The 26905-nt window shown below is 40.1% G+C and overlaps 1 protein-coding gene across 1 annotated transcript in view; it reads right to left on the bottom strand.

The window, feature by feature from the left end:
* The window catches only part of DCHS2 (dachsous cadherin-related 2), a 352313-nt gene extending 326729 nt beyond the window's left edge, over positions 1-25584 (bottom strand). The window contains exon 1 of the mRNA XM_044680745.1: positions 23452-25584. Within this exon, the coding sequence (XP_044536680.1) occupies positions 23452-25584 (2133 nt within the window). The remainder of the gene's footprint in view (positions 1-23451) is intronic.
* Positions 25585-26905: the final 1321 nt, after the last annotated feature.

Raw genomic sequence — 26905 nt, 5'->3', positions numbered from 1 at the left:
ACATTAGAAATCATTAGGAACCAAATTTTTTTCTTTTTCTTTTTTTTGCATGTGGCACTTAAGCAAGGGCTATTTACAACATCTGCAAACACACCAAAGCTCTAGAGATTTCTTTCATAGAAAAGATTGTTTTGCAGATGTGGAAAAACTGGAAACATCAATGGTAAGAATTCTTGATCTAGCCAATGGTATCACAAATCAAAAGCAGGAAAAGCTGCGTTCCCAGCCCTATTTTGCATCAGAGCCTAATGTTGAAATTGAACTACACGTTCAAGAGGAAATGTTTTGCAAACAGAACATGGCAGATGTGAGACTCATTCAGAAAAAGTGGTAGGAGATAGCACACACTTATTTTCTTGAAACACATTGTCTGATTGGACAAGCTCTTCATCTTCAGAATCCAGGTTAGCCTATGTGAAAAACTTGTCTTCTGATCATAAAAGTCACTCCTGAAGTATCTATTCAACTTTCCTATAAATGAGGAATTTCCAGTTTTGGTTAGGGTTGGGAATTACTGCTTAAATCCTAGGGAGTGGGGGCATTTAGGTGGCCCAGTGGATTGAGAGTCAGACCTAGAGACAGGAGGTCTTGGGTTCAAATTTGACCTCAGACACTTCCTATGTTACCCCTGGACAAGTTACTTAACCCCATTGCTTAGCCCTTACCACTCATCTGTTTTGTACCCAATACACAGTATTGATTCTAAAATGGAAGGTAAAGGTTTGAAATAAATAAATCCAAGAGAGACATTCAACTTATTATAAAAATAGCTTTGGAGTTTTATTTGAGATGAGAATACTAGGTATACTCAATAAATCTGCCCCAAAAATTTTCCCAAAATACCTTTTTCTTTTTTCCTTCCCTCTCCTTTCTTTCCTTTCTTCCTCCTTCCCTTCCTCTCTCTCTTCATTCTTTCTTCCTTTCTTTCCTATCTAGATCACAGCAGTCTAGATATGTGATTTCAATGGTATGGAGAACTCCTACTGTAGACACTCCATTCACCCATACAGATCTTTATTTATAGAATTGTCACTGCTTCTAACATTGAGCCTGACTGGTCAGAGTTGCCTATAGTCCTGAGAGATATAAAAATTTGGCCATTGTCAAGTAGCCAGTAAGTGCCAGGGGCAGGACTTGAACCTAGGTCTTCCTGACTCCAAGGGTAGTCCTCCACCCACTGGATAACACTGTCTCTCTGATCTTTGTTTGTAAATTCACACTAATTAGAAAAGTGAAAATTTTTGTAGATAGAATGAAGAAATATCTCAATGGGAAAGCTGCAAAAGAAGTGAAGGAAGGAAGTTGTAATCAGTTGCTGCATCTTCATCACCACCATATCTACTAGGATGCTTTCTCTGATTTTACCTGATAATAAACCCTCCCCCCACCCCTGCCACCTCTACTGAAAATTCTCTTTCCCTCATCTAAACTTGTAGTACTCCATTCTCCTCTTATATTGTGATCACTTTCCAGTTTTGTTCTGTTTCATCTATATATGTACTTAATTCTCTGCTAGATCATAAATTTCTTAAAGGCAGTTACTGAAGGTTTGTTTGTTTGTTTTTAAAGCCCTTATCTTCCATCTTGGAATCAATACTAAGTATTGGTTCCCAGGCAGAAGAGAGGGAAGGGCTAGCCTGATGGGGTTAAGTGACTTGCCCAGGGTCACATAAGGAGACCATATTTGAACCTCTGAGCCACCTAGCTGCTCCTGGGTTTTCTTTATCTTTGCATTGTCCTCTAGGACCTAGCAGAGTTCATTACACATAATAGGCATTTAAGAAATATTTATCAAATGTCTGATAAATTGATCCCTATCAAGCTTTGTGCTCTTTTGGATTTCTCCTTTGTTTTCCTAAGAACCTCACCATTGAGAAATCTTATCGTCCTGCAAGATCGAATCAGCCTTGGCAGTCCTCTCACACTTCATTACTATCCTTTGCTTCTCTGATCTGAGGGTGGGGTCATAAATTCCCCAATTTCCATTTAATGGCAAACTCCTTTTGTTAACCATTATGTGGGCAGGGTAGCTAGGTAGCCCAATGGGTAGAGTACCAGACCTGAAGACAGGTCTTAAGTTCAAACCCAGCTTCAGACTCTTCCTAGCTGTGTGAACCTGGGCAAGTCACTTAACCCCAATTACCTAACCCCTTCTGTCCTGCCTTGGAAGATATTTAGTACCTATTTAAGGCAGAAGGTAAATGTTTAAAAATAAATGTTATGTGGTCAATGAGAATCTTGCTTCATTCTAATCTTGAGCCTGAATCAGGTCTGGCCTAAAATATCTTGTGATATAGTCTTGATCTCCTCCTTGCATCCTCTATTCATTATAGAGTGCCCTGCACAGACTACACATTTATTCATTAACTATTTGTTTATGCTGGAGAAGATAAACTAAGGTTACATTTGTAAGAAAAGAAAGAATGAGGTGGGTTCAAGGAAATATGCTGCAGTAAAAAAGCAACATTAAAAGATATCTTGTTGAAATTTGTTTAAGCTATAACTAAGAAGGAAATAAAAGATTAAAGGCATGTGAGGAAATCGGCATATATACAGTATCACATGATGGAGTAGATGGCAATTTTTGCACTCCTCATATGTCTAGGAATCAAGGTTATAATTACAGCACTGATCAGATTATTCTATATTTTGAAAAACTTGAAGTTCAGGCATTGTGACACCATATAACGTTAAAATTGTGAATGAAAATAGGTTGGGAATTTTGTATTTTTTCAAGACTTTTTGCCCATGCAGTACCTCAAAGTCAAATGTATTTGTCCTTCAAAGCACCGAGATCCATTTATTCATTGTTCCCGATATCTGCTTCAATATCGATAAATGATCAATAATGCTCAAATGTCTGCTTCGTTCAGTTCAAAATGAAATTTCTTACCTAAAATTCTTACAACAGTGTTATGGTCTAATCCAGTGATTCCCAAAGTGGGCGCCACCTCCCCCTAGTGGGTGCTGCAGTGATCCAGGGAGGCGGTGATGGCCACAGGTGCATTTATCTTTCGTATTAATTGCTATTAAAATTTTTTTAATTAATTTCCAGGGGGTGCTAAGTAATATTTTTTCTGGAAAGGGGCTGGTAGGCCAAAAAAGTTTGGGAACCACTGGTCTAATCCACTATGGCTTTCAAGTCCTTTTGGCTTGAAGGGTCATCACCAACCACCATTTAAAATGTATGCTTTTCCCTTTTTTGAAAAAAGAAAATCCTTGTGTTTTCTAAGCATCTATTTAGTCATTTAAAAAAAATGAGTTAAAATAAATCTCATAAATGCTGACTATCCCAGTAAATACTTTCTTATAATACAGGTAATCAAGAAGATAAAGCACTAGTCTTTTAACTCTCAAGAGGCATTAGTGTTTAATTCTAAATAAAACATATTTATTCTTAAAGTTCAATCCTTCAAGAAAAGTAATTTCCAGAAAGCTACTAAGCATGATTGACAGTGACCATCATGGCTGCTCCTTCTTGGATGTGATTTTTAGGAACGCAATAATTCACGCTCAGAAAAACACTATGGATTTCTTAGAAAATATATGCATGGCATAAATATAGTCTGTATTGTACCGATAGAATATATCTCACATATGCAAAGTAACATATTGAAAAAACATGTGTTACAATGAAATCAGGAAGGGATGAAAGCTACTTTTTTTAAAAATTTCTTTGGCAAAGTACAAAGAAAGCTTGAAGACTTCAACAAGTAAAAATAATCACTCACACATTCCAGGGCTAATCAGGCTTGTTGGAAAATGAATATTCTCAGCCATACAGCTACCAAGAAAGCCTAAATGGGAATCCCATAAAAGCCACCAAGTTGAAGTTTTCCAGCAGTATGTTCAAAAACGATTGCAATGACTTATCAGGGAAAGTCAGAAAAATCGCTTCCACCTGTCTACCTTTTAAATGCAAGGTGTTGGAATATCACAGTGCCATGGACAGTGGGGACATTCCCATTCAATGAGAGCTGAATTTTTCTCATGTTTATCAATTCACCTTAGAAAGAAGGAAACTATGCTAATGGGTGGCAGAGAGATGGGACATGAGAGAGCTTGCTGCTAACACTTTCCAATGCTGATATGCAGGATCTACCTTCAGAGTTATGGAACATGGCACAATTGCCACCTGGGAAGAGTCATCTGACACTTTCAAACTTAAATATGTTCTGGATAGATTCCAAGACAGCCCCTCATGATTGAAAAGGATTCGTACTATAGCAAGGTTCTAGGGTTGAAATACTTCAAGTAAAAACAGGGCCATAAAGAGTTAATTTTGGGGCAATGAGGTGTCTCAGAGGAGAGAGCCAGGCCTGGAGGCAGGAGGTCCTGGGTTCAAATGTGGCCTCAGAAAATTCCCAGCTGTGTGCCTGAGCAAGTCACTTAACCTCACTTGCTTAGTCCTTTCCACACTTCTGCCTTGAGAGTGATATTTAGTATCAATTCTAAAAAAATAAAAGGAGGATTCTTGTCTTTGTGGAAAATTGTCTATAAAACTAATATCTGTATAGTAAATTCCCCTTATGATTTTCATTACAAAATGAGGAAAGTTAAAAAAAAACTAAGACTCTTTTAAAATCACATTTAAGGGGGCAACTGGGTAGCTCAGAAAGCCAAGCCTAAAGATGAGAGGTCTTAGGTTCAAATCTGGCCTCCGACACATCCTAGCTGTGTGACCCTGGGCAAGTCACTTAACCCCCATTGCCTAGCTCTTACCACTCTTCTTCCTTGGAACCAATGCCCAGTATTGATTCTAAAACGGAAGGGAAAGTTTAAAAAAATAATAATTAAAAAATAAAATAAAATAAAATCACATTTAAGAAAGTAGCAAAACATTTTTAAAATGTGTAATTAATAAATGAATCAATAATTTTCTGTTAAACTACAATTAGTAAAAATACTAGGAAGTAGTCAGAAATTTATAATGCAGAACAGTTATATTTATGCTTGGTACAATAGCTTAAAAGACCTTTGAAAATAACAACCAATTAACTGAGTAGCATATACTGCCCTGAATAGTCATCCAGCCTCTAGCAAAACCTCCCCTCAGAAATTTAAAGGCAGAATAACTAGCAGCTCCTTTTATTCTTCTTAGATCCCATTTCCTAAAACTCTGTGAAAGCCAGTGACCTTCACACACAGACAAATGTAACCCTGTGTACGTCTGCTCTCTGCCCCGTTAGCTCATCCCTCCCTCCCCACTTCCACCTTGGCAACCTTGCGTTGCCTTTGCTCACCCTGGCCTCCGATGCCTGGAATGCACACTGGACTCCACAAAACTCTTCCTGTTTAAATATTACTGATGTCTTCAGGCCCAGCTCTAATGTTATTTTTATAAAACTTCCCAGCTGCCCCTAGTCGGGCATAATCTCAACCTGTCTGGCTCTCTCTCTCTGCAGTTTGTATCATTATATTTTGTCATTGTTCTCATGTTCTCTGTGAAGGGAGCCTTTGAGATCATCTATTTAAACACTCTTGCTTTAAATGAGGGAAATAAAGCCCAGAGGTGTGAGAGATGGAGTGACCTGTGTAATGTAACACCAGTAATAGGTAAAAGAAATCATTCAAACCCAGCTCCTCCGACTCCAAATCAATCACTTTCTTCTGCATGGTCCCTTTGAATTTGGATGATGGTTGCCCTTGTAGCTTATCTTTGCTCCTGTATTAATAATCCCATTGTGGGCAGGAACCATGACTTTCACCTTTATATTCCCCCTGTGTAGCTGAGTGTCTTGAAGTCTCAGGTAATAAAGAAACAGTTGTTGAATTGAATTGAACCCAGAGTGACACAAGATAAATAAAGCAAAGGCAACAGGGACCCTCCAAATAAATAAATGGGAGGGCAAGATGGAAGCTTGATGTCAACAGTTAATGGCAATAAATGGTGATATATGAAGTGCTAACACAACCAAAGATACCTAAAAATTCTGTAAAGTGAGTCCCTGGCTAGTGCATATTGAATAATGACGAGCGAGGTCTACAGCTAAAATCATCGCGTGACATTCACTTGAAGTTCCCTCACCAATGAATAGTTAATGTCACTAATAATTATATACATTGTTGTTATTAAACAGCAAAATAACAATAAAAGACGCTACGCTAGAAACACATTCCTGCACAAAACTTCAGAAAATTGTTTCAAATTAAAATGCTGTAAGAGGATATATTATATAAACCTAACAAGAAAGATCATTTAGTATATTCTGATAATTCCAGTATATCTTGTACAAAAGATAGTTTAATCAATATACCTACATCTTCAAAGAAGCTTTCTTTAGAATACAGTAAACCCTATTAATAATGGACACTGATGTATTTTCAGGTTAGTTTTGGTTTGTTTTTTAGTAGATGAGTTTGTAATTAGAATGAAAAAGGAACTGGAAAAATGATATTGGAAACGTTGCCTATTTCTTCATTTCCACCTGCCTTAAAACCTTCTTGAGCCTTATCCTTACCTTCTATGGTTAGGCAGCTTGAAAACTGGAAGCTTTGATGTTTAATTCAGCCAGAAGTGTCAGGTCTCATCCTACTAAATCAATATTTCATAGGGAATCCTATTAATCCACCTTATTAGTCACTAAAAATATATTTATTCACTAGAAACACTATAGGAGAGAGGAACATTTTGGGCCATATCCCACGGCTATTATATTTTTTATACCTAGTAATAATGCAACCTAAAGTTTAGAATCAAAAATTGATCATTATATGTCAATAAGAAAATTATCATGAATCATGTAGCCATGGAAAAAATGCAAAAAGAAATCAATCTTTTAAAGAATAAACATATCAAAAAAAGGAATATTAGCATGCACATGAGAAAATGATGAAAGATTTAGGCTAGATGTCAAATTGGAAACTATTCCAAGCTATGATTCTGACTAGAACCTTCAGCAACCCAATTAGATTTTCCATGCCCATTTGGTCAACTCTCTGTGTACACATTAATATCTGCCATCACATGATAACAATTAAGACCACACAACATGTTGCAATGTTCATAGAATTCCTTGAATTCTTCCAAGAAAGTGATGCATGACTACAAAGCAGGATTATGAGAACCATTGGATGACTTTCAAATTGAAAATGGAAAAGAAAAAGGCAAAGATGAAAACAAAAGAATTAAAAATAAGGAAAAAATGGCCCTCTAAAGAGTCACGTGTAGAGGCCCTTAGATAAAAATCAACAGCACATTTCCAGTGCAAGACAAAGAAGATGAAAGTGGAGGTAAGAGTAGTTATAGTAAATGAGCAATGCCTGAGAAACAGTTTGAACTGAAGAAGCAAAAGCAACTTACTAACTTTCCATTGGTATACTATTTTTTACTTTCCCTAAAAATTTGTTCTTAGTAATCCTGGAATACAATCATAAAATTAGAGCTGAAAAGAACCTTTATGATTGTGTAGCCCAACCTCCTCATTTTATACATGAGGAAACTGAGGTCTCACTAGGAAGTGACTTGCTTAAGACCATATGGGTAGGATTCAAACACAGAATGTCTGACTCCAAATTCAGGGCTCTTTCCAGTGTGCCAAATCAAACAAATAATTACAAAGAAAAACAAAATTACAAACCACTAGCTTATTTCATTTTTTAAGGGTGAGAGAAAATACATACAACTAAAATCTGAAATTGAAGGAAAAATGACAATAAATACCCACAAAAACTGAGAACATTATCAGAGGCTATTCCATGCTGCCATATGTGAATAAGTCAGAGAACATGTGGGAAATGGGTAAGTACTGATAAACATATGAAATGTCAAGTATTAAATGATATGGGAAGGAAGATTGCTTCCAACTTAGGGAAATCAAGGAAGTTTTCATGAAGGAGATCTCACCTGAGCTGGCCCAAGGATAGGCAGGATTCCAAAAAGTGGAAGGATGGGCAAAGGTAAAAAAAATTATTTTCACGTAATGATAGGACCAGAGCCATAAAGGTAAGAAATCAAGGATGTAATTTACACTGTGATGGTGAGGAGTCCTGCTTGACTGATGCACTGAGTATAAAGAAGGAAGTAACATGAGAATACTAGAATGGTAGGGAAGTTCCAGGCTGTGGAGGGATTAAATGCCAGGATTATGAACCTTGATTTTCTTTAGTGTGCATTATGGAGCTTTTCAAGAGTTTTGAACATAGGAAATGATCCACACATAAAGAATAAGAATTTAATAGTGGGAACAGAAACCAATTACTATAAAAGGCTCTTGAAGTAGTCCAGCTACATCTCATAGGTTCTAGAGCTGAAAAGGTCTTTTAAGTTTATCTAGAACATCTCTCTAATCTTGCAGATGAATAAACTGAGTCCCAGAGAGACTAAATGATGATGAAAATCTATTTTAAGAATGTGGCAGAGGAAATAACAGGTTAAAAATATATCATGGAAGTGGAATGGACAGCCTTTAGCACCTGAAAACACAAGAAGTGAGGGAATCATAAGAGGCAACGATCACAACACTAAGATTTCAAGTATGGCTGACTGGGTAATGGGTAATAATGAAAAGAAAAGGAAGTCCAAAGGAGGAATCAGTCTGGAGAGAAAGTTATGGGGCATAAGGGTGAATTGCAAGCAGGACATTCTGAGACAAATAGCCATTAAGACAAAATTTGAGCCTGTAGCTCAGGAGATACGTCAGAATTGGAGAATCATCCCTCTGAAGCAGAGGGATGAAGAAAGATGAAGACTGAGACTGCTGGCTAAGGAGGCAATTAATGACCTTTAAGAAAGCATTTCCTGTAGCATAGTGGAGAAAGAAACCATACTGCAAGGGACTGAGGGAGTGGATGAGAAGTAAGTACAAGCACTGATTTCAGATTTTTTTTTCAAGAAGTTAAGCAATGAAATGGAGAAAAGAGTTGGAATAAGTAGTTGATGAGTAGAAGGTTAAGGGAAAGGGTTGAGATTTTTTTTGGTTTTGTTTTTCTGGAAAAGGAGAGCCTGAGCAGTTTGCAGGCAGCTAAGGAAGGAACCATTGGGGAGAGAGAGAGAGAGAGAGAGAGAGAGAGAGAGAGAGAGAGAGAGAGAAGAAAGAAGAGGTTCTGGGAAGGCAAAAGGGCACAGGTACAAAGGTTTCATATATATATATATATATATATATATATATATATATATATATATATATATATGTCTCTTGACTCTCACACTGCCACTACTGCCTGATGAGTTCAGGTTCTCATAACACTTTGCCTGGTCTATTCTGATAACCTCTACAAGTCTTCTTTCAGTCTTTCCTCATTCATGTCAGTCCATCATTCACAAAACTATCAAACTGATTTTCCTAAATCACATGTCAGTTCACTACTGGAGAAGCGTCTGTAGTTTCCAATGGACTCTAAGATAAAACACCAACTCCTTTAGTTAGCATTTTAAAACTCTTCACCATCTGGCACCAACCTGTCTTCTTTCCAAGCTTGATTATCACACACATTCTCTCTCTCTCTCTCTCTCTCTCTCTCTCTCTCTCTCTCTCTCTCTCTCTCTCTCTCTCTCTCTCTCTCACACACACACACACACACACACACACACAGAGTCCTTGTTTGTCTATTTGCCCCTAATATCTGGCAAAAACTCTCTCCTCTTTGAATTCCATTTCCTTCAAAGTTCAACTCAATTATCATCTCTAAAAGGCCTTTCTTGATTCCTCCAGTTGTTAGTGCCCTCAGAAAGTTAACTGAGAGTTACTCGGTATTTACTTATCTATGTACATCACTTATTCCCCACCCCAAAGTATGCAACCATCCTGAAGGCAAGAACTTTTTTTATTTCTTGGACTTTATATCCCCAATACTAGAATAATGTGTGGCACATGAGTGGATGCTTATTGAATCAAACAGTGATTGAATTTATCAAAAGTGTTTTAACACTTCATGTATACAACTAGAGAGCAAATATCCTGGCTGCCACCAAATTGGGACTTAATGAAATCTAGATAATAATAGAACACTTCTTTGTCACTCTACTTTTAGGCTTACAAAGCACTTTTCCTAGAGTAGCTCTGCAAGCTGGTAGCTAATACAATTATTAGAATCATGATTTTACAGATGAGGAAACCAAGGCTCTGAGGTTAAGTGAAGTTTGTAGTCAGTTATTTAGTAAGGAGAAGACCTAGAAACTGAATTCAGTTTCTTCCTGACTCCATATTTGTACATGTGTATGTGTGTGTATTACATACTATATGTATTCAAATATGTGTTTCATGTGTTCATACACATATGCACACCAGACATGCGTTTATTGTATGGACATAATAGACATACATGACATATAGACATATTTAAATGTGGTTTGCTGCGTGTGTACATATTCATATAACATACAAACACATATAATGTACTGTGCGTGCATTATATGTAGGTGTGCATGTATATTTTCAAATGTGTGCTTTGTGTGTATATGTACTTTATACATATAATCTGCATATACCTATAATATACATAAACATACATAGACATCGACAGACAGGCATAATATACACATACATTATATGCACATGTATGTTTTCATATGTGTTATATGTATATTGTGTTGTGTCTACAGACACATGCATATAATGTGTACAGGTATTACATCAATGCATATATCTTACTTAAATATGTTTTGTGTGTATACACATACATATATACCTAACATCTATACAGAAAGACACACACATATATAAATACATGTATTTGCGATCTTGAAAAAATCCCTTACTCTCTTAGGGTCTCAGTTTTCCCATCTTAAAATGAGGAGTTCAGATAAAATGACTTCTAAGGCCAATTCCTGCTCAAAGTCTATGTCCTACAATCAATACTTTAGGATCTATGATTTAGAATTAATTACAACTACATTCTCCACAAACATAGATCACAGGGTCTTCTCTTGGGAGCCAGTCTTTGCAAGTGGCCATGGCTCAAAATTCAATGTCCCACAGTTAATCTGATGATAAATAAGCCTTTCCTAACTTTGTCTGGTACCAGGGCCATAAACAAAGCTTCTCCAACTTGGAAATACGCCAGATTCTGTGCTTGGCTGGCACCGAAAACCTGGAGTCCTCTTGATCCCACCATGAAAAATCAAAGGATGACTTTCATGGAAGGTTATCTGAGTAGACATAATAATATAAGGGACCAGAAGCATACCATAGACCAGTGATGGCAAACCTTTTAGAGACCAAGTGTCCAAAATGCCACCCTCATACCACATGTGAGCTCCCTACCTTACCCCACATAGAGGAGAGAGGAAGAGCTCCCATTGGGCTTCTGGGCAGAGAGGCAGGTGATGAGAGAAATGTCCTCAGGCATGGTGGAGAGGGGAGCAGCCCCTTCCAGCATGCATGCCATAGGTTCACCAACACAACCCTAGAATCTTATCATTCTCAAACTAACAGATGAAAAATTCTCATGCTTTATATGCCAACTCCAAAATATTTATGAGAATTTAAAAAAATAATTTCTGCTAGAAATGAAGCATCATCTAAGACAAACGTGTTGTTCACAATCATCTGAACATAACAAACTCATAAAAATTAAAAATAGGTTTTTAATGGATGTTGTCATACAGATATTTATAGATGGAATGAAAAGTTCTCAAAATATAGACGTAGCAAAAAACATTAAGACTATGTGGGGGTGGAATAGTGTACATATCATTCTTGTCATTCCTTCTACTATTGGAGTTACCCCAAAGATGCTTTCAATGAGCCTCAAGAAGATAAGCTTACGCTGTTGATGGAATTGTGAACTAGCCCAACTATTCTGCAGAACAATTTGGAACCATGACCAAAGGGCTATAAAACTATGCATAGTGTTTGACCCAGCAATTCTATTACTATGTCTGTATCCTAAAGAGAAAAAAAAAAGGAAAAAGACCTATATGTACAAAAAAAATTAGAATAACTCTCTTCTTGATGAAAAAGAATTAGAAATTGAGGAGAGCTCATCAATTGAGAATGAATGAACAAGCTGTGGTTTGGTATACCATTATGAAGGAGTTCTATTGTGCTTGAAGAAATAACAGTGGGGATAGTTTCAGAAAGGCCTGGGAAGACCTTGAAGATGATGCATTTGATGCAACTGCATAGATGAATTGATGCAGAGGAAAGTGAGCAGAATCAGGAAATCATCATACACCATAACAGCAATACGGAACAATGAACAACAACTACTCTGATCAAGACAATGATCCAAGACAATTCCATGATGGAAAATGCTCTCCACCTCCAGAAAAAGAACTGATGAACTCTAAGTGCAAATTGAAGATTATAATTTTTTTACTTTTTAATTTTTTGCAACATGTCTAATAAAGAAATGTGTTACATGATTTCACATGTATAATTGATATTATATGGCTTGCCTTCTCAATGGGTGGGAAAGGGGGGTAGGGGGAGAGAGAGTTTATAACTTGAATTTTTTTAAATGAATGTTAAAAATAAATCAATAACAGCTTTTTTAAAAAGAAGATAAATGTATATCTTGATATTGATATTCAGTTCTAAAAAGCAATTATTTTATAGTCTCCAAAACATTAAATATAAAAGAATAATTGAAGGATAGGAACTTGTCCTAGGACTTTTAAACTGAACTTCTTTGAAAAAAGATAAGATGATGAGGATGAGAACAGTAACAGGCTCTTTATAAAGTTTTAAAATTTCCAGAAGGTTTGACCTGCATTACCTCATTTGAGACTCACAAAAGAAAAGGATAATATATATGATTTCCACAGGATCAGATTTCCACCTGGTGAATTTCCTTTAAGCAGCTCCAAAGTCAAGGCATGGATAAGAGGGAAAGGTTTTTATATTCATCAAGAATCCTTTAGTGGTGAGTATTTCCTGCCCAATAATAATGGGCTTCACCTGAGTCAGAAGGCCACATCAAAGACAGCATGAGAAGGGAATGGTGTGGAGGAAAGAGGGCTGGATATGGAGTCAGGGGCCCTCAGTTTGAATGTCAGCTCTGCTGCTGATTCCCTGTAGGACACCGGTCAAGGCACTTTATCTCTATAGGTCTCAGCTGTCCCAGTTATAAAATCAAGGGGTTGAACTAGATGACCTCTAGTAGCAGAAGTACTTAAATTAAAAAATGATAATTATGGGAGAAAGTACAAGAAATAGTCTCAAAATTCCTGGGGAAACATCTAGCTTCTAAAACTGAAATGAAAGGTTTATAACCAATCGGACACAGGGCTGTAATCCTATAAGCAGTGGGATGATCAGACAGAAAAGTTCAGCATTATACATGAGGGACCACACCACATAGATTACAATAATAACAAGATCTTAGCCCAATGGCAAGATGCTTCAGCGTCTTTGTGGAAGGAAATTCCATGACAAAATTATGAAAATGTGAGAGCAGAGCTATACTACAGCCCATTTGGCCAAGGTAATAAGACAGAACTTGAAATGTTAAATAAGACTGAGAAAACTGAAGAATTAAGCCAAGCAGACATAAGAGGAAGCTTCAATCATCCATGCATATTGGCAGAAATTTTCAAATGGGTAAAATATGGAGCTATGGTTTAGGGGTTTGATAAATGACTGCTACCTTGTATAGGCAGTTTTATAGCTCATGAAAAAAAAAGAAATTTCTTGGACTTGCTTCTGAATAGTTCTCAGTGGTATGTAGGAAGTGGCATAGGAATTATCTACAGGTTCAGTTCCAAGTTACTGGTAATAGAGTAAAAGTAGCAACAAAAACAAAATTCATGATACTACAATTTAATCTATCAAGCAATGCAATTCAGTTATAGAAAAATATAGGAACTGTAACTAAAAGGAACATCTCTTAAAACTATCTCTTCTTCTTTTTTTCCCATGACTATTACATATAGAAAGTCATTGCCACCCACCTAGACTACTACAAGAGGCTACAGACAGATTTTTCTTGCCTCTCCTCTCTCCTTCCTCCAACCCAATCCCTTTAAACTACCATCAGAAAAATTATACCGCCAAATAATTATCTGGTCATGTTATTCATCACCAGTGGCAATGGTTTCCCGTTGCCTATTAAACAAAGTTCAACCTCTTTCTCCTGGCAAAGTCCTCTACTACTTAACCTCTCCCTCCATTCCTTTTTTATTTTGTATCACTTTCCTCACTATATCCCAAACTTTATCCAAACTGGGTTACTCTGCTCTTAGAATACACCTATACCATCCCACCTCTATCCCTTTGCTGACACTGTTTCACATTCCTACACTGTCCTCCACCTCCCTTCTTTATCTATTGAATGCCTACCCATTCATTAAGACCCAGCCCTAGTGCCTTACTCATTGTTCCTCATGTATGCCCATTTCCTATCTCCAAACCTTTGCAAAGGCTATCCATAGATATATCCATATCTGGACTATACTTTCTCCTCACCTGCCCCCTCTTGGTATCTCCTTAACTTCTCTCAAAGTTCAGCTCAAGAGTATCTCCTATAAAAGGGGGGGCGAGAATGTCCCTCGATTGGGGAATGGTTGATCAAATTGTGGTATATGATGGTGATGGAATGCTATTGTGCTGTAAGGATTGATGATCTGGAGGATTTCTATATGAACTGGGAGGACCTCAATGAACTGATGCAGAGTGAAATGAGCAGAACCAGAAGAACATTGTACACAGAAAATGAAATCCTGTGTAACTGTCCAATGTAATGGATTTTACTACTAGTAGCAATGCTACAAACCAGAACACTCTTGAAGGACTTATGGGAAATAATGCTATCCACACATTGAGAGAAAGAACTATGGGAGTAGAAATGCAAAAGAAGAACATACGACACCACTTATCACATGTATATATGGGTATGCAATATGGGGTCTAGGCTTTAAAAAATCGCTCTATACCAAAATTAATGATATGGAAATAGATGTCAAGTGATAACATTTGTACAACCCAGTGAAATTGCTTGTCAGCTCTGGGAGGGGGGTGGGAAGAGGGAAGGGAAAGAAAATGAATCATGTAAACATGGGAAAATATTTTAAAATAAATGAAGTGAAAAAAGAACATCTATAAGAGACTTCTTTTTTTGTTGTTTTAATTCATTTACTTGTTTGTTAAATCCCTGATTATTATTAAAATATCTGGTTAACTCCCTCCCTCTCTACCGTCCCCCCATTAAAGAAGGTATCATTTGACAAAAAGATATATGAATAAAAACTATGTCATTTCTATTTATCAGTTCTTTCTCTGGAGATGGACATACATGAATCATTCTTTAAATAAGTATATTGCTTTATATAATGTTCTCTTGGTTCTGCTCATTTCATTCTTCATAATTTCATATACACCTTTATATGTTTTCCCAGAATTAATCTGCTCTTGAACCAGGAGAACATTATACACAGGAATAGCAATACAGTAAGACGATCAAATGTGATAGACTTTGCTACTAATAGCAATACAGTTATCCAGGAATTCTGTGGGACTTATGACACAGAATGCTGTCCACCTCCAGAGAAAGAACTGCTGGAGTAGAAAAGCAGACGGAAGCATATGACTTATCACTTATTTATTTGGGCATATGTTTTGGGGCTTTGGTTTCATAAGATTATTCACTTACAAAAAAGAATAATATGGAAATATATTTTGCATGACAATACATGTATAACCCAGACTGAATTGCTTGTCAACTCTGGGAGGGGGAGAGAAGAAGGAAGAGAGACAAAATGGATAATATAACTTTGGAAAACTTATGTGGAAATCTGTTATTAAATTTTTTAAAAATTTAATTAATATGCTCTTAATTTCTTTTGGTGCAATAATATTCCATTACAATTATATGTCACAACTTCGTTAGCCATTCTCCAGGTGAGGGAAATCCCCTCAGTTTCCAGTTCTTTGCCACCACAAAGAGAGCTGCTATCAATATTTTAGAACACATAGGTTCTTTTCCTTTTTTCCTGATCACCTTAAGAAATAAACCTAATAGTGGTATTGATAAGTCAAAAGGTGTAAAGATTTGTAACTTTTTGAGCATAATACCAGATTGCTCTCCAAAATGACTAGATCAGTTCACAGTTCCATAAACAAAGATTTAGTGGCCCCATTTTTCCACATTCCCTCTGACATTTGTCATTTTGCACTTTTTTTTTCATTTTAGCCAGCCTGATAGGTATGAGATATCTCACAGTTATTTTGATTTTTATTTCTCTAATCAATAATGATTTAGATCAGTGATGGGCAAACTTTCTAAAGAGGGGGCCAAAGGAAAGGAAATGCTCATCTGTCAATCTGTTTCTAAGGCAACTCTTTCAAAGTTTCATTGTATTGTATCCTACTCATTGTATTCCTCAGATTAGGAATAGCAGCCAGACAGAACATTTCAGGGGACCACATCTGGCCCACAGCCAGCTGCAGTTTGCCCATCACTGATTTAGAGTATTTCTCATATAATTCACATAGACAACAAAAATTAGATAATTTCATATTTCATTTCATATCTTTTGACTATTTATCAACTGGGGAATGGCTCATATTCTTATATATCTGACAAACTTCTTTCTATATTTTGGATATGAGACCTCTGAGAAATTATTTATAGAAAAATTTTCCCCAACTTACTACTTTCCTTTTAATCCTGGCTACATTAGTTTTATTTACATAAAATCTTTTTAATTTAATGAATTCAAAATTATTCATTTTACATCTCACAATACTGTTTACCTCTTGTTTATTCATAAATTCTTCTATCCATAAATCTGATAGGTAATATGTTTTCCTGTCCTTCTAATTTGCTTATGACATATTCCTTTATGCCTAGATCATGTATCCATTTTTATCTTAAATCAAAAGGTAAATCCTATAAGATATTGCTCGATATCTACTTTCTGCCAGACCGCTTTCCAGTTTTCCCAACAATTTTTACCAAATAGTGAATTCTAAACACAAAGTTACTATCATTTTTACAACTGTTTGTTTTATGTCCGTTCTATTCCATTGATTTACTTTTCCATTTCTTAGCCCGAAAAAGATAGCTTTGATCATTACTGCTTTGTAATATACATCAAAATTTGGTGCTGCTAAACCTCCTTCCCTTATATTTTCTCACTAATTCCTTTGCCATTCTTGACCTTTTTGTTTTTGTAAATGAATTGTATTATTTTTTCTAAATCGATAGTTCAAGAGGCCTTTCTCCATTGCATAGTCATTGCTTCTCTCTTCTCCCTTATTATTCAGTATTTCATTTTTTACCTTATATATTTTTCATATTCATTTATTGTGTACATAGTAAGTATATACGAGGCATCTGGATGCTTCTTCTTTCTCATTCCCATAGCCAGAAAAATATTAGTTCTTCCAGGCCACTTTCCTGTAAATCTTTTTATGGCCTTCATCCAAGGGAGCTCCTAGAACCCTACGCAACCTCTTTCAGGACGGAGTTGCCTCTGTTACCTGCCTCAGCTGACACTGACCTTCCCCCCTCCGCCCTCACAGAGAACTCACTTTTGACAAGAGTGCCTGCATCGTTCTCTAGTAGAGTCCAGGAACATTTGCTGCTGGAGCTGAAGCAGTAGGTTTAATGATCTTTAACTTAGATGGAGCTCGGCTAACTTTCTCTTGAAGATGAAGGTGATTAACAGGAGATGAGTATTCCAATGACAAATGGCCAACCGAGCTCATTTTTTTTTTGACAGGCATCGTACTAAATGATGTGAATATTAAGTTAGCAGGGATATCAGAAAGTTCTCCTCAGTGTTTTAAAGAAAGGCAAAGTCTCCATGACAAACTCCAATCCTTTCAGGTGAGATGTCAAGCTGGCTGTCCCTTTGTATCATCTTCCCTATGGAACCAGAGTTGACACTCACGGAATTATTTTAAGGCGTGGATTCCTAATGCTTACACTAGTCAAAATTGCAATGAAGAATCAGGACACTTTTCTAAAATGCTTAGAGCAGTAATTATTTGATGCGGCTATCTAAGACTTAATCTTATAAAGAAAGGGGTTGTCTTTTGTGCATCAGGCTGAAATATTCTAATTTTTTCAGCTAATAGGAACCATTCAGTACATTATCATTCTCATATACCCAGCTAGCTAAGCAATTACGTAGTCATGTGTGGAGCGCCGAAAGCCCATCATTCAATAAGATAATTTTCTTTATTGACTCAGAGTTGTCCTGAAGGGATGAGGCAGGCTCAATCCAGGCTTCACACATGTAAAGTGAATCACAGCTATTTTGTGAAGGAAGCCACTATTTTTACTTAGAACCATAATAGAGTTCTAGGGTTGTAAGGGCCCACAGAGGTTCTTAATTCAACTCTCCTTTTATAGACGAGGCCATGAAAGGTTGTATAAATTGGCCAAGGCCAAACAAGTAGGCAATGACAGAGGCAGGATCTGTAACCATAATCCTTTACTCTGAATCCACTGTTCCTTCCACTGTGTGACCCTAATCAAGAAGGAACCAGAGGTTCCTGCATTACGGGGAGTTAGAATGCGCCATGCAAGACCTTGGAAACTGAAGTTAGATAGAAGAATTTAGGAATTTTGGAGTTATCTAATTTTGGATTAAGCATATTTCTTTTGATGCTTTTAATTGCTTTACCCCTCAGGGGTATTATTTCTAAATTTATATGCTCAATTTTCCCTTATAAAAATTCTAGATAGCACATTTCCATCATTTAAAATATACAGAGACACGGGAAAATACTCAAAATAAAAATATAAAAAATATATACGGAGACAGAGTAGAAGCAAAGCAGGTGACAGAAAGTGGCACCATAAGACTGTAACAGTAGGGTAATTAGGTTTGAGGTACCTTAAATCTCTGAACTCCTAGGGCCAAGCTGAGCTAATGACCACAAATTCAGAAGATGCTTTGGGTTGGAGTTCAGGGATCAGTGATGATTTAGGATGGTGAAAGGGAAAAAAAAAAACTTAGAGACAGAGGTTTGAAGTTCTAGACCTGTCTTGGAACTAAAACCCTGAGGAGCTGCCAAGGTCCAGCTAGAAGAAGGCAGGGAATGCTCAAGGTGCATATGAAGTCCCAGGGCTTTATCTTCTAGTCTCTATGGCAACCTCTATAAGGGAGAATACCTTCTTGGGACAGGAAACTATTCAACCCTGTATCATATCCATTTGGGTTCTCACTCTTCTAACAGCTTTCTTTATGCAAGCAAGGACCAAGTTCTTCTTCCCCTAATCTAGGCAGAGATAACAAGTGGAGCTTTCAAAAAGAGCTTTACTAAGAAACTGAGGTGACAGACAAAGAATACAGAATATAAAAGCACCAACTGGGCAAGCACTGACATAAGCATAGAATTCTGAAATCTTAGTCTGAGACAACTTCTATCAGGCCACAGTTTTGTTTGGTGGTGTCAACTGAGGGACATATCACACCTAGAGTTCATTCTTCTTCCTCAGCATCTCAGCTCTACCTGAAGGACCCCAAAGATTCTTTCCGTGGCCATCCTTCATTGATCATGAAGATGTCTTCAAGACCTTTCTTCTATTGAATTCTATGCCAGCTGACCCAGGAAAGCCTGACCTGTTTCTCTGGGTTCTGATGTATCTATTTGAATAGTTTTTAGTCTGTTGTTTAAATTGGTTTCAGCCCTAGGTAAGGCTCTTATCACTTAATCTCTGGATCTCTAGGAAGCTGACCTCAACTGCATTCCAAATGGCCCTAAAGCAGTACAACTATCCATTCCCATGATGCTGCCTTAGGCACAACTATACAGATTAGACTCAAGCAGAGCCTGGCTGGCTCTGACCATTAAGACCCTTGTCCCCTAGGGGACTTCCTGCTAAATCAGATTTTGAGTGGTATTTCTTATTTTCCATATTTCAGAAGGAATAAAATAATAAATATTCTCTGGATCTAGATTGCCCACTCTATTCACTTCCCAAATTAGCTTTTATTAGTTTTTAAAAGATATCACTCAGATCAAAGAAAGAAGAAAAGGCCACACTAGTACAAACATAATTCTATAAGCACTTTTTGTGGTGTCAAAAAAACTAGAAACTAATGCAGTGCCCAGCAATTGGAGAACAGAGAAATAGCTAAATATACCACTAAATAAAATTTATGAATATAATGAAATACTATTGGGTCATAAAAATGACAAAAGGGACAGTTTTAGAGAAATCTAGGAAGACATTATAAACTGATGCTATGTGAACTGAGCAGAGACAAGAGAATAATATATACAACAATATTATTGTAAAACTGAACACTTTTAAATAGCGAAAGAACTCTGATCAGTACCAGTAATCAACCATGATTCTAAAGGACCAGTAATGTAGAATTTCCTCACAGAGCAGGAAGAGTCACAAAATAAAAAAGAAGCTCCAATTTTTTGACATGACCAGCATGTATATCTGTCTTACCTGACTATGCATATTTGTTGTAAAGGTTTTGCTGTTCTTTTTTCCCTCCATTTGCATGGAGGAAAGTGAGAGGGGGAGAAAATGACTGCTATTGAAAAATGAAATTTAATTTTTAAAAAGCTATTTCTTAGGCGCTCCCTGGAGGGTAGTCTACTATAATTTGATCCTGTACTTTGTGGTGGAGGGGTAGGAGGAAAATTTGGTCTATGATTTCATCACTATGGGGAATTCCTGCAGGCTCTCATCTGTAATTTAGAATCAGAGAAAGTTGCCTGGGGCACTAAGAAGTTGTCATTTGCCTATGGTCACACTATTAGTAGATAGATCTCAGAGGTAAGACTGAAGCCCAGGTCTTCCAAGGTCATTCCTTCTACCTTTTACTCCATACTCCTTACAAAACTTAATTTGACAGAGAATTTGAAGCACAAGATTCACCTCCTGACAGAGGGGTGATGGACTTAAGGTTTAGAATTAAACATATATCTTTGGACAAGGCCAAAGAAGCAATTTGTTTTGTTTGTCTATCCATATTTGTTGCAAGGGTTTCGCTTCTCATTTGGAGAAAAGTATGGGGAAAAGAGAAAGAAAATCAAGTTTTGTCACCAAAAAAAATAATTTTCAAAAAAAACCAAGAGTTACCTCATTGACAGTCTCTACCTACAGGAAGAGGCAGCTCATTCTGTCATAGCTCCCCATCCAAAACTAAATCCAACAAACTCTCAAGATCAAAAGAAACCTTAAGTATGAACTAGTTCTCACACACAACTCCTCCAACCAACAAGAGTTTACTGAGTACTTCCTATGTGCCTATGGGCTAGGAAAGAAAAGAGGTCAAGGCTGGAGAGCATGTGAGTTAAAATTGTACTTTCTTTAACATTGTGATAGTCCATTAGATGTCTGAATTACTCTCTAATTCTCAGTGTAATGTAGCCATTACAGTAAGGGAGACAGGGCAGGCATTTGTATCCCCATTTAACAGATAAAAAAAGAGATTAAGAAAGGCTGTGTGGCTGGAAGTGGGGTGGCATCTTCCCCTATCATCTAATATCTTACCGTATCCTCAGAGAGAAAGATGGAGGCACCCGTAAAAGTGGTTGAGGTGCTTCGCCTTAGTGATGAAGAGTGAATGGAGTTAGGGCTCCAGAAACCTCAGTTTAAGAAACACTGACTTTAAGTAAATGATACTTTGTAATTTGAATAGCTCCTGACCTAGGCTCACCCAGTAAAGGGATTCCTAAGTTTACTATGTACTGAATTTGGGGCTGCCGATGCCCATCACAGCTCCTTCTATCTCTTTCATGAAGACTTACTTAGTAATTATGGGTGGAGACCACATGCTTTAAAATATATCCTTGAGTCACAGCAGGTCTTATTGGAGAATCACAAGAGAACTCTGGACTGGGCATAAAACACTGACGATAAACAAGTTCTAATCAAAGAAAAGTTACTCTAAATCCAATCCTTTATCTGTCCCATGGAGCTAAAGAATGAAGCCACAATAAATTACACCAGGACACATGGTACCAATTATAAGAAAAAATAACCCTGGTCTAGAGATAGGAGGTCCTGGGTTCAAATATGGCCTCAGACACTTCCTAGCTGTGTGACCCTGGGCAAGTCACTTTACCCCCATTGCTAGCCCTTACCATTCTTCTGCCTTGGAACCAATACACAGTATTGATTCTAAGACAGATGGTAAAGGTTTAAAAAAGAACCCTATATTTGGAGTGAGGATGCTATATATATAGCAGGCATGACCTTACACAAGTAATTTCCCCCCTCTGGCCCTTTATTTCTTCAAGTCAAGATCTTATTATAGTCCATGATCTTTGAGTTAAAAAAGGCCTTAAATGTTCTTTAGTTCAGCCTCCCACATCCTAAGTCAAATCTTCAGTGGTCATAACTTCATCTCTAAAAACAGTGTTTCCCTAAAACAGGTAGCTTTGGGAAGAATAGAGTGAAGAATATTGCTATATTTATAAACTGTTTTAAAAGCATAAAGACAATACTTGCATATTCGCAGACCTGATCTTTAAGTCATTTCTCAAAATACAATGACACTTCCCTCCTCTGGAGATCCCTTATGCAGCAATCTTTAACTGTCCAGAACAGAGATGGAAGCAAAAAAGGATGCAAAAAGAGGCCTCTGAATTGCCCAAACAGCTCATACCTAAGAGGGCTCCTCATACCTTATTTACTTTTACTCTACACCTAGTTCTAATGATCCTATTATCTGAGGAGATTTCTCTGCTCAAGCCAAATTAGCAGCAGTGTGAAGGAATGTGTACAGCTGGAAATGACAGCTGTCATCATGCTGACAACTTGAATTTGAGAGAGGAAAAGGAAAAATAACTATAAAAAGCAGATACAAGAATTTGTAAAAGCACAGCAGTAGTATACAGCCTTCAGTGTCCTAAGGGTATTTCAAAAAAACAAATGATGTTCAAGATGATGGGCCTGAATCATCAAGAAAAGTTTAAATTAGTTTCAGTATCCCTTGGCTTAAGACCGGGAAGTGTGAAATACTCTTCGGAAAGAGTTCCACCCAAATAATTTTTTTTTTTTAATTGAGAGCTTAAAGGGGTAAGGCATCAGTTATCTAGGAAATAAACATACAATACTTAATTCCCCACAGTGCCCAAATAAATGAGGCACTACTGTGTATCCCAGTGATCACTTGGACTCAGCAGGTTTTATTTTTGTCTTTTCTCAAACTGGTTTGTGTGAATAGACCCAGAATAAAGGGGGGGGGCGGGAACTTCCAGCATAAGAATATAACTGCTTCCGGATCTAAAATTTCAGAACTGGAAGGAACTTTTAGAGTTCATCTAATTCAACCTCCTCATTTTGTAAATGGGGAACTGAGTCCCAAAGATAGTGCTGCCCAAGAGACTTGCCCCAGATTCGAGGGATCATGACAACAGAGCTTTTCTGATTCCTGGCACTTGGTTCTTCCCCCCAACACTAAAACAAGCTGTGATTTTTACAAATTGAGAAAACTCAAGCCAGAGAAGATCACTGATTTGCCTCCAAAAACAGGAAGTTAGGTCTTTTGGCTTTTAGGTCTAGAGATCCCTTTCTCTTCCAAGCTTTGAAAACCTCCCGTGACCCCTCCCCACCACTGGTCTCCAGTGGGATCTCCCCTGTCCTCACCTGCAGAAAGCAGTGCCCAGAAGGAGCATGTTCAGCGACGCTGGCGTTGTACACCTGTCGCTGGAAAACGGGCTCATTGTCATTTACATCTTCTATAGTGAGGCTGACCCAGCATGTGGAGGAGAGGGGAGGGTGGCCGAGATCCCGGGCTACTATTTGCAGCTCCACAGCCTCCTGGACCTCTCGGTCCAAGATCCCAGTAGTGCTTATCACCCCGCTCTCTGGGTCTACAGCAAAGGCCAGAGGAGGGCATCTTGGTCCAGAAGCTGCTTCTTCAGGGCTACAACCCTTGGAGGGCTGGACCTGGGCTAGGGCATAACGCACCCTGGCATGGTCAGTGCCTGGCTCATCTCCATCAGACGCACTGAGACGGAGCACTGCAGTGCCGGGAGCTGCGGCCTCAGACACTGAGGCATAATAGCGCTCCTGGCTGAAATGGGGTGCCTGATCGTTGATGTCGGTGACCCGAAGCAAGAGGACCTCTTGGGCGCTAAGGGGCGGGGACCCCGAGTCCTTGGCCACTAGTAGCAACTCGTACAGGCTGCGGCTCTCCCGGTCCAGGGGCCCCTCCACGCAGAGGAAGAACACGTCCCGGGTGCCTCCTGGGCGCAGTGCGAAGGAGCCCATGCCGCCTTCCAAAGACAGCGTGATGCCCGCTTTACCCCCTTCGCTCCCCATTCCGACCTCAGCAGCCTCTTCCACAGGGTCCCCATCTATATCCGACACTGAGACGCGGGCCACGTAATCCCCGCGCCTGGCGCCCTCTGACACCTGAGCAACGCCTCCTTCTGTTAGAAAGAGCAAGTGGATGGCCGGCCGGTTGTCGTTCACGTCTAGCACTTCAATGGACACCAGAGCGCTGGCTACCTCAGGTTCTGCGCCTCCGTCCAGGGCTTCCACAACCAGCCGGTATCGGGCCTGGGACTCTCGGTCCAGGGGCCGACGAACCCGCACCACGCCGCTCAGCTCCTCCACGGAAAAGTAGGCCCCCTCGCTGTCAAACCCGCCAGTGGAAGGCTGCCGGGCGCGGAGGCTGTAGCGCACTTGGCCATTGGGCCCCAAGTCGCGGTCTGTGGCATGCACCCTGCAGATGGCGGTACCCGGCGGGGCGTCCTCGCGCACGGAGGTACGGTACTCGCTCTGGTTAAAGACTGGTGGATTGTCGTTCTCGTCCAGTACGCGAACCTCCACTTGCAGGCGGCCAGTGCGCCGAGGGCTGCCTCCATCCCACGCCTCGATCATCAGCTCATGAGCAGCGGTCTCCTCGCGGTCCAGACGCCGCACCAGCACTAGGTCCAGAGGTTCCAGTGGTGAGGAGGAGGAGGAGCCCGATGAGGAAGGCTGCTGCCCCGGGCCGCCTCCGTAGCGCAGCTGGAAGAAGGGTCCCTCCACGTTCTGTGTGAGTTCAGGAGGCTGTAGCAGGGTGTAACCCTGGGTGCTAAACAACCCAGCATCTGGGTCCCGGGCACCTGGCAGGCGGAAAGCTGTGCCTGGCGGGCTGAGCTCAGAGATGTCCAGCTGCAGGGAGTCACTTGGAAAGCGTGGCGAATGGTCGTTCACGTCGTTCACGGTAATCTCCACCTGCACCACGGCGCCCAGCAATGTGGCCGCCACGAAGCTATAGCGGTCCCGCCGCTCCCGGTCCAGGCTCCGTGCGGTACGGATGATGCCCGTGTCGGTATCTATATGGAAGTCGTCCAGCAGCGGGGAGTCTCCCGAGTCCTCAGACAGGAAGAAGCCGTCTCCCACCCCCTGCTGCTCACCGGGCAGCCCGGCGAGGATATCCCCAACCAGAGTATCAGGGGGGAGCCCTTCGTCCACTATTAGGCTGAGGTTGTACACCTGAGCTGACGAGCCGGAGGCGGTCCACAGCCACATGTGGAGGAAGAGTCCCAGCAGGTAGCGCTGCCCTGCAGCCAGAGTGCACAGCTGTCCACCGCTGCAGCCACTGCTGCCGCGTCTCCGCTTCTGGCATCTTCTCTCGGCGGGGAGTGGGAGCTGCTCCCCAGCCAGAGCATCCCATTGGAATCCTCTGCACGTCTCCCTTCTCCTGGGGAACATCAGGCGTTGCCCAGCCGGAATTTCCCGCTGCTGCAGCAGCGCCTTGCACCTCCTTCTCCCAGGGGGGTTCATTTTTCCCCCCTCTGCTCACCTCAGTTCATCCGCTCTTTGGAAAACTGCTGTTTATCTTTGTGGCTGCAAGGAAAAGCCAAGTGCGTCTACAGGGAGCCTCCTTCAGGATCCGGTGTCTCAGCCAAAGAAGAAAGAGTTTGTTTGACAAATAGACAAACAGCAGTTCTGAGTTCTTAGGGTTGCACTTTGCAACTGGCAAAGTCCTCCTCCGCCTAGATCAGAGATGCCAGACTAGAAAGCTCCTCTAGCTGCTGCCGCTACCCGCCTCTCCGGCTTCAGTCCCTGGATTTTCTTAGATCGGTCTCATCTCGGTTTCTCCCTCTGTCGTTATTCCTTTTACATCTGTTCCTTGTTCTGCTCGGCTGGTCGTTTCCCCCTGGTAAAGTCAGGTGCATTATTTCTTTTGCCAGAAAAGGAGGAAATCATTTTAGCCGCGCGCACACGCGGGGAGGGAGAGGAGGAGGAGAAAGAGGAGGAGAAAGAGGGAGGGAGAAAGTTGGTGTGGTGAATAACAAGTGTGTGAGTGAAGGCTTGGTGGGCGGGGAGGGACAGCTCCCTAGCCTTGGCTGTGGCTGTGGCCGATTCTGCTGCTTCTGCTCTCAGAGCTGCGTCTCTCCTCCGCAGCAAGGAGAGCGGAGAGCGCCGCGCCTCCTCCTCTGCTGACTACCCCTCCTCACCATGTGACTTCGCTCAGACAAGGGCAAACTCCAACCCCGAGAGCCGCGCCACTGCCGCAGGGCACCGTTCCCCGGCCGCTGCTGGCAGCAAGACCCCCGCTAGAGGCAAAGCGCTAGGTTGGACATGGGAAGGGAAGAGAGAAGACAGCTCGGGGACAACCGAGAGAATTGGACAGTGGGTAGGGGTTAGAGCCGGGGCAGGCAGCCTCGCGTGCAAGGAGGTGATTTAGAACCGAGAGGAGCAGTCTTCTCCCCTGAAAAAGACTGGGCGCTTGGCTCCGGAAAAGGGGCGGGGGTTAGAGACTCTAATCATTTCGGGTAGCCAAACTTGTGTTCTGCATTTGGTGAGATAGACTTGTCCCCTGCGGAAGGACAGATGGAGTCAAAGGAATAGCAGCACAGCTGGTGCGAGGATTATTATAGAGAAGGATGGGGGGAGGGCAGGGCGGTCCTCCTAGGAAAAGCCTCCAAGAAAACCCGAGAAGTCTGTGAAACACATGGGTGTAAACCACGGTTTATTATGCCGCGCTACTACTCAGCAATGTGTGAGTTTCTTGCTGAGCGGCCCCCACTTACTCCACCACCAGGAATGGCAAAGGAGAAAATCTGTTTGTGAGCCCTTGTTATTCATTCATTGCAAGATC

This window comes from Gracilinanus agilis, chromosome 6 (assembly GCF_016433145.1).
Source record: "Gracilinanus agilis isolate LMUSP501 chromosome 6, AgileGrace, whole genome shotgun sequence".
Taxonomy (NCBI): domain Eukaryota; kingdom Metazoa; phylum Chordata; class Mammalia; order Didelphimorphia; family Didelphidae; genus Gracilinanus; species Gracilinanus agilis.
The sequence above is the reverse complement of the archived record's forward strand: the minus strand, read 5'-3'. Positions and strand labels throughout refer to the sequence as shown.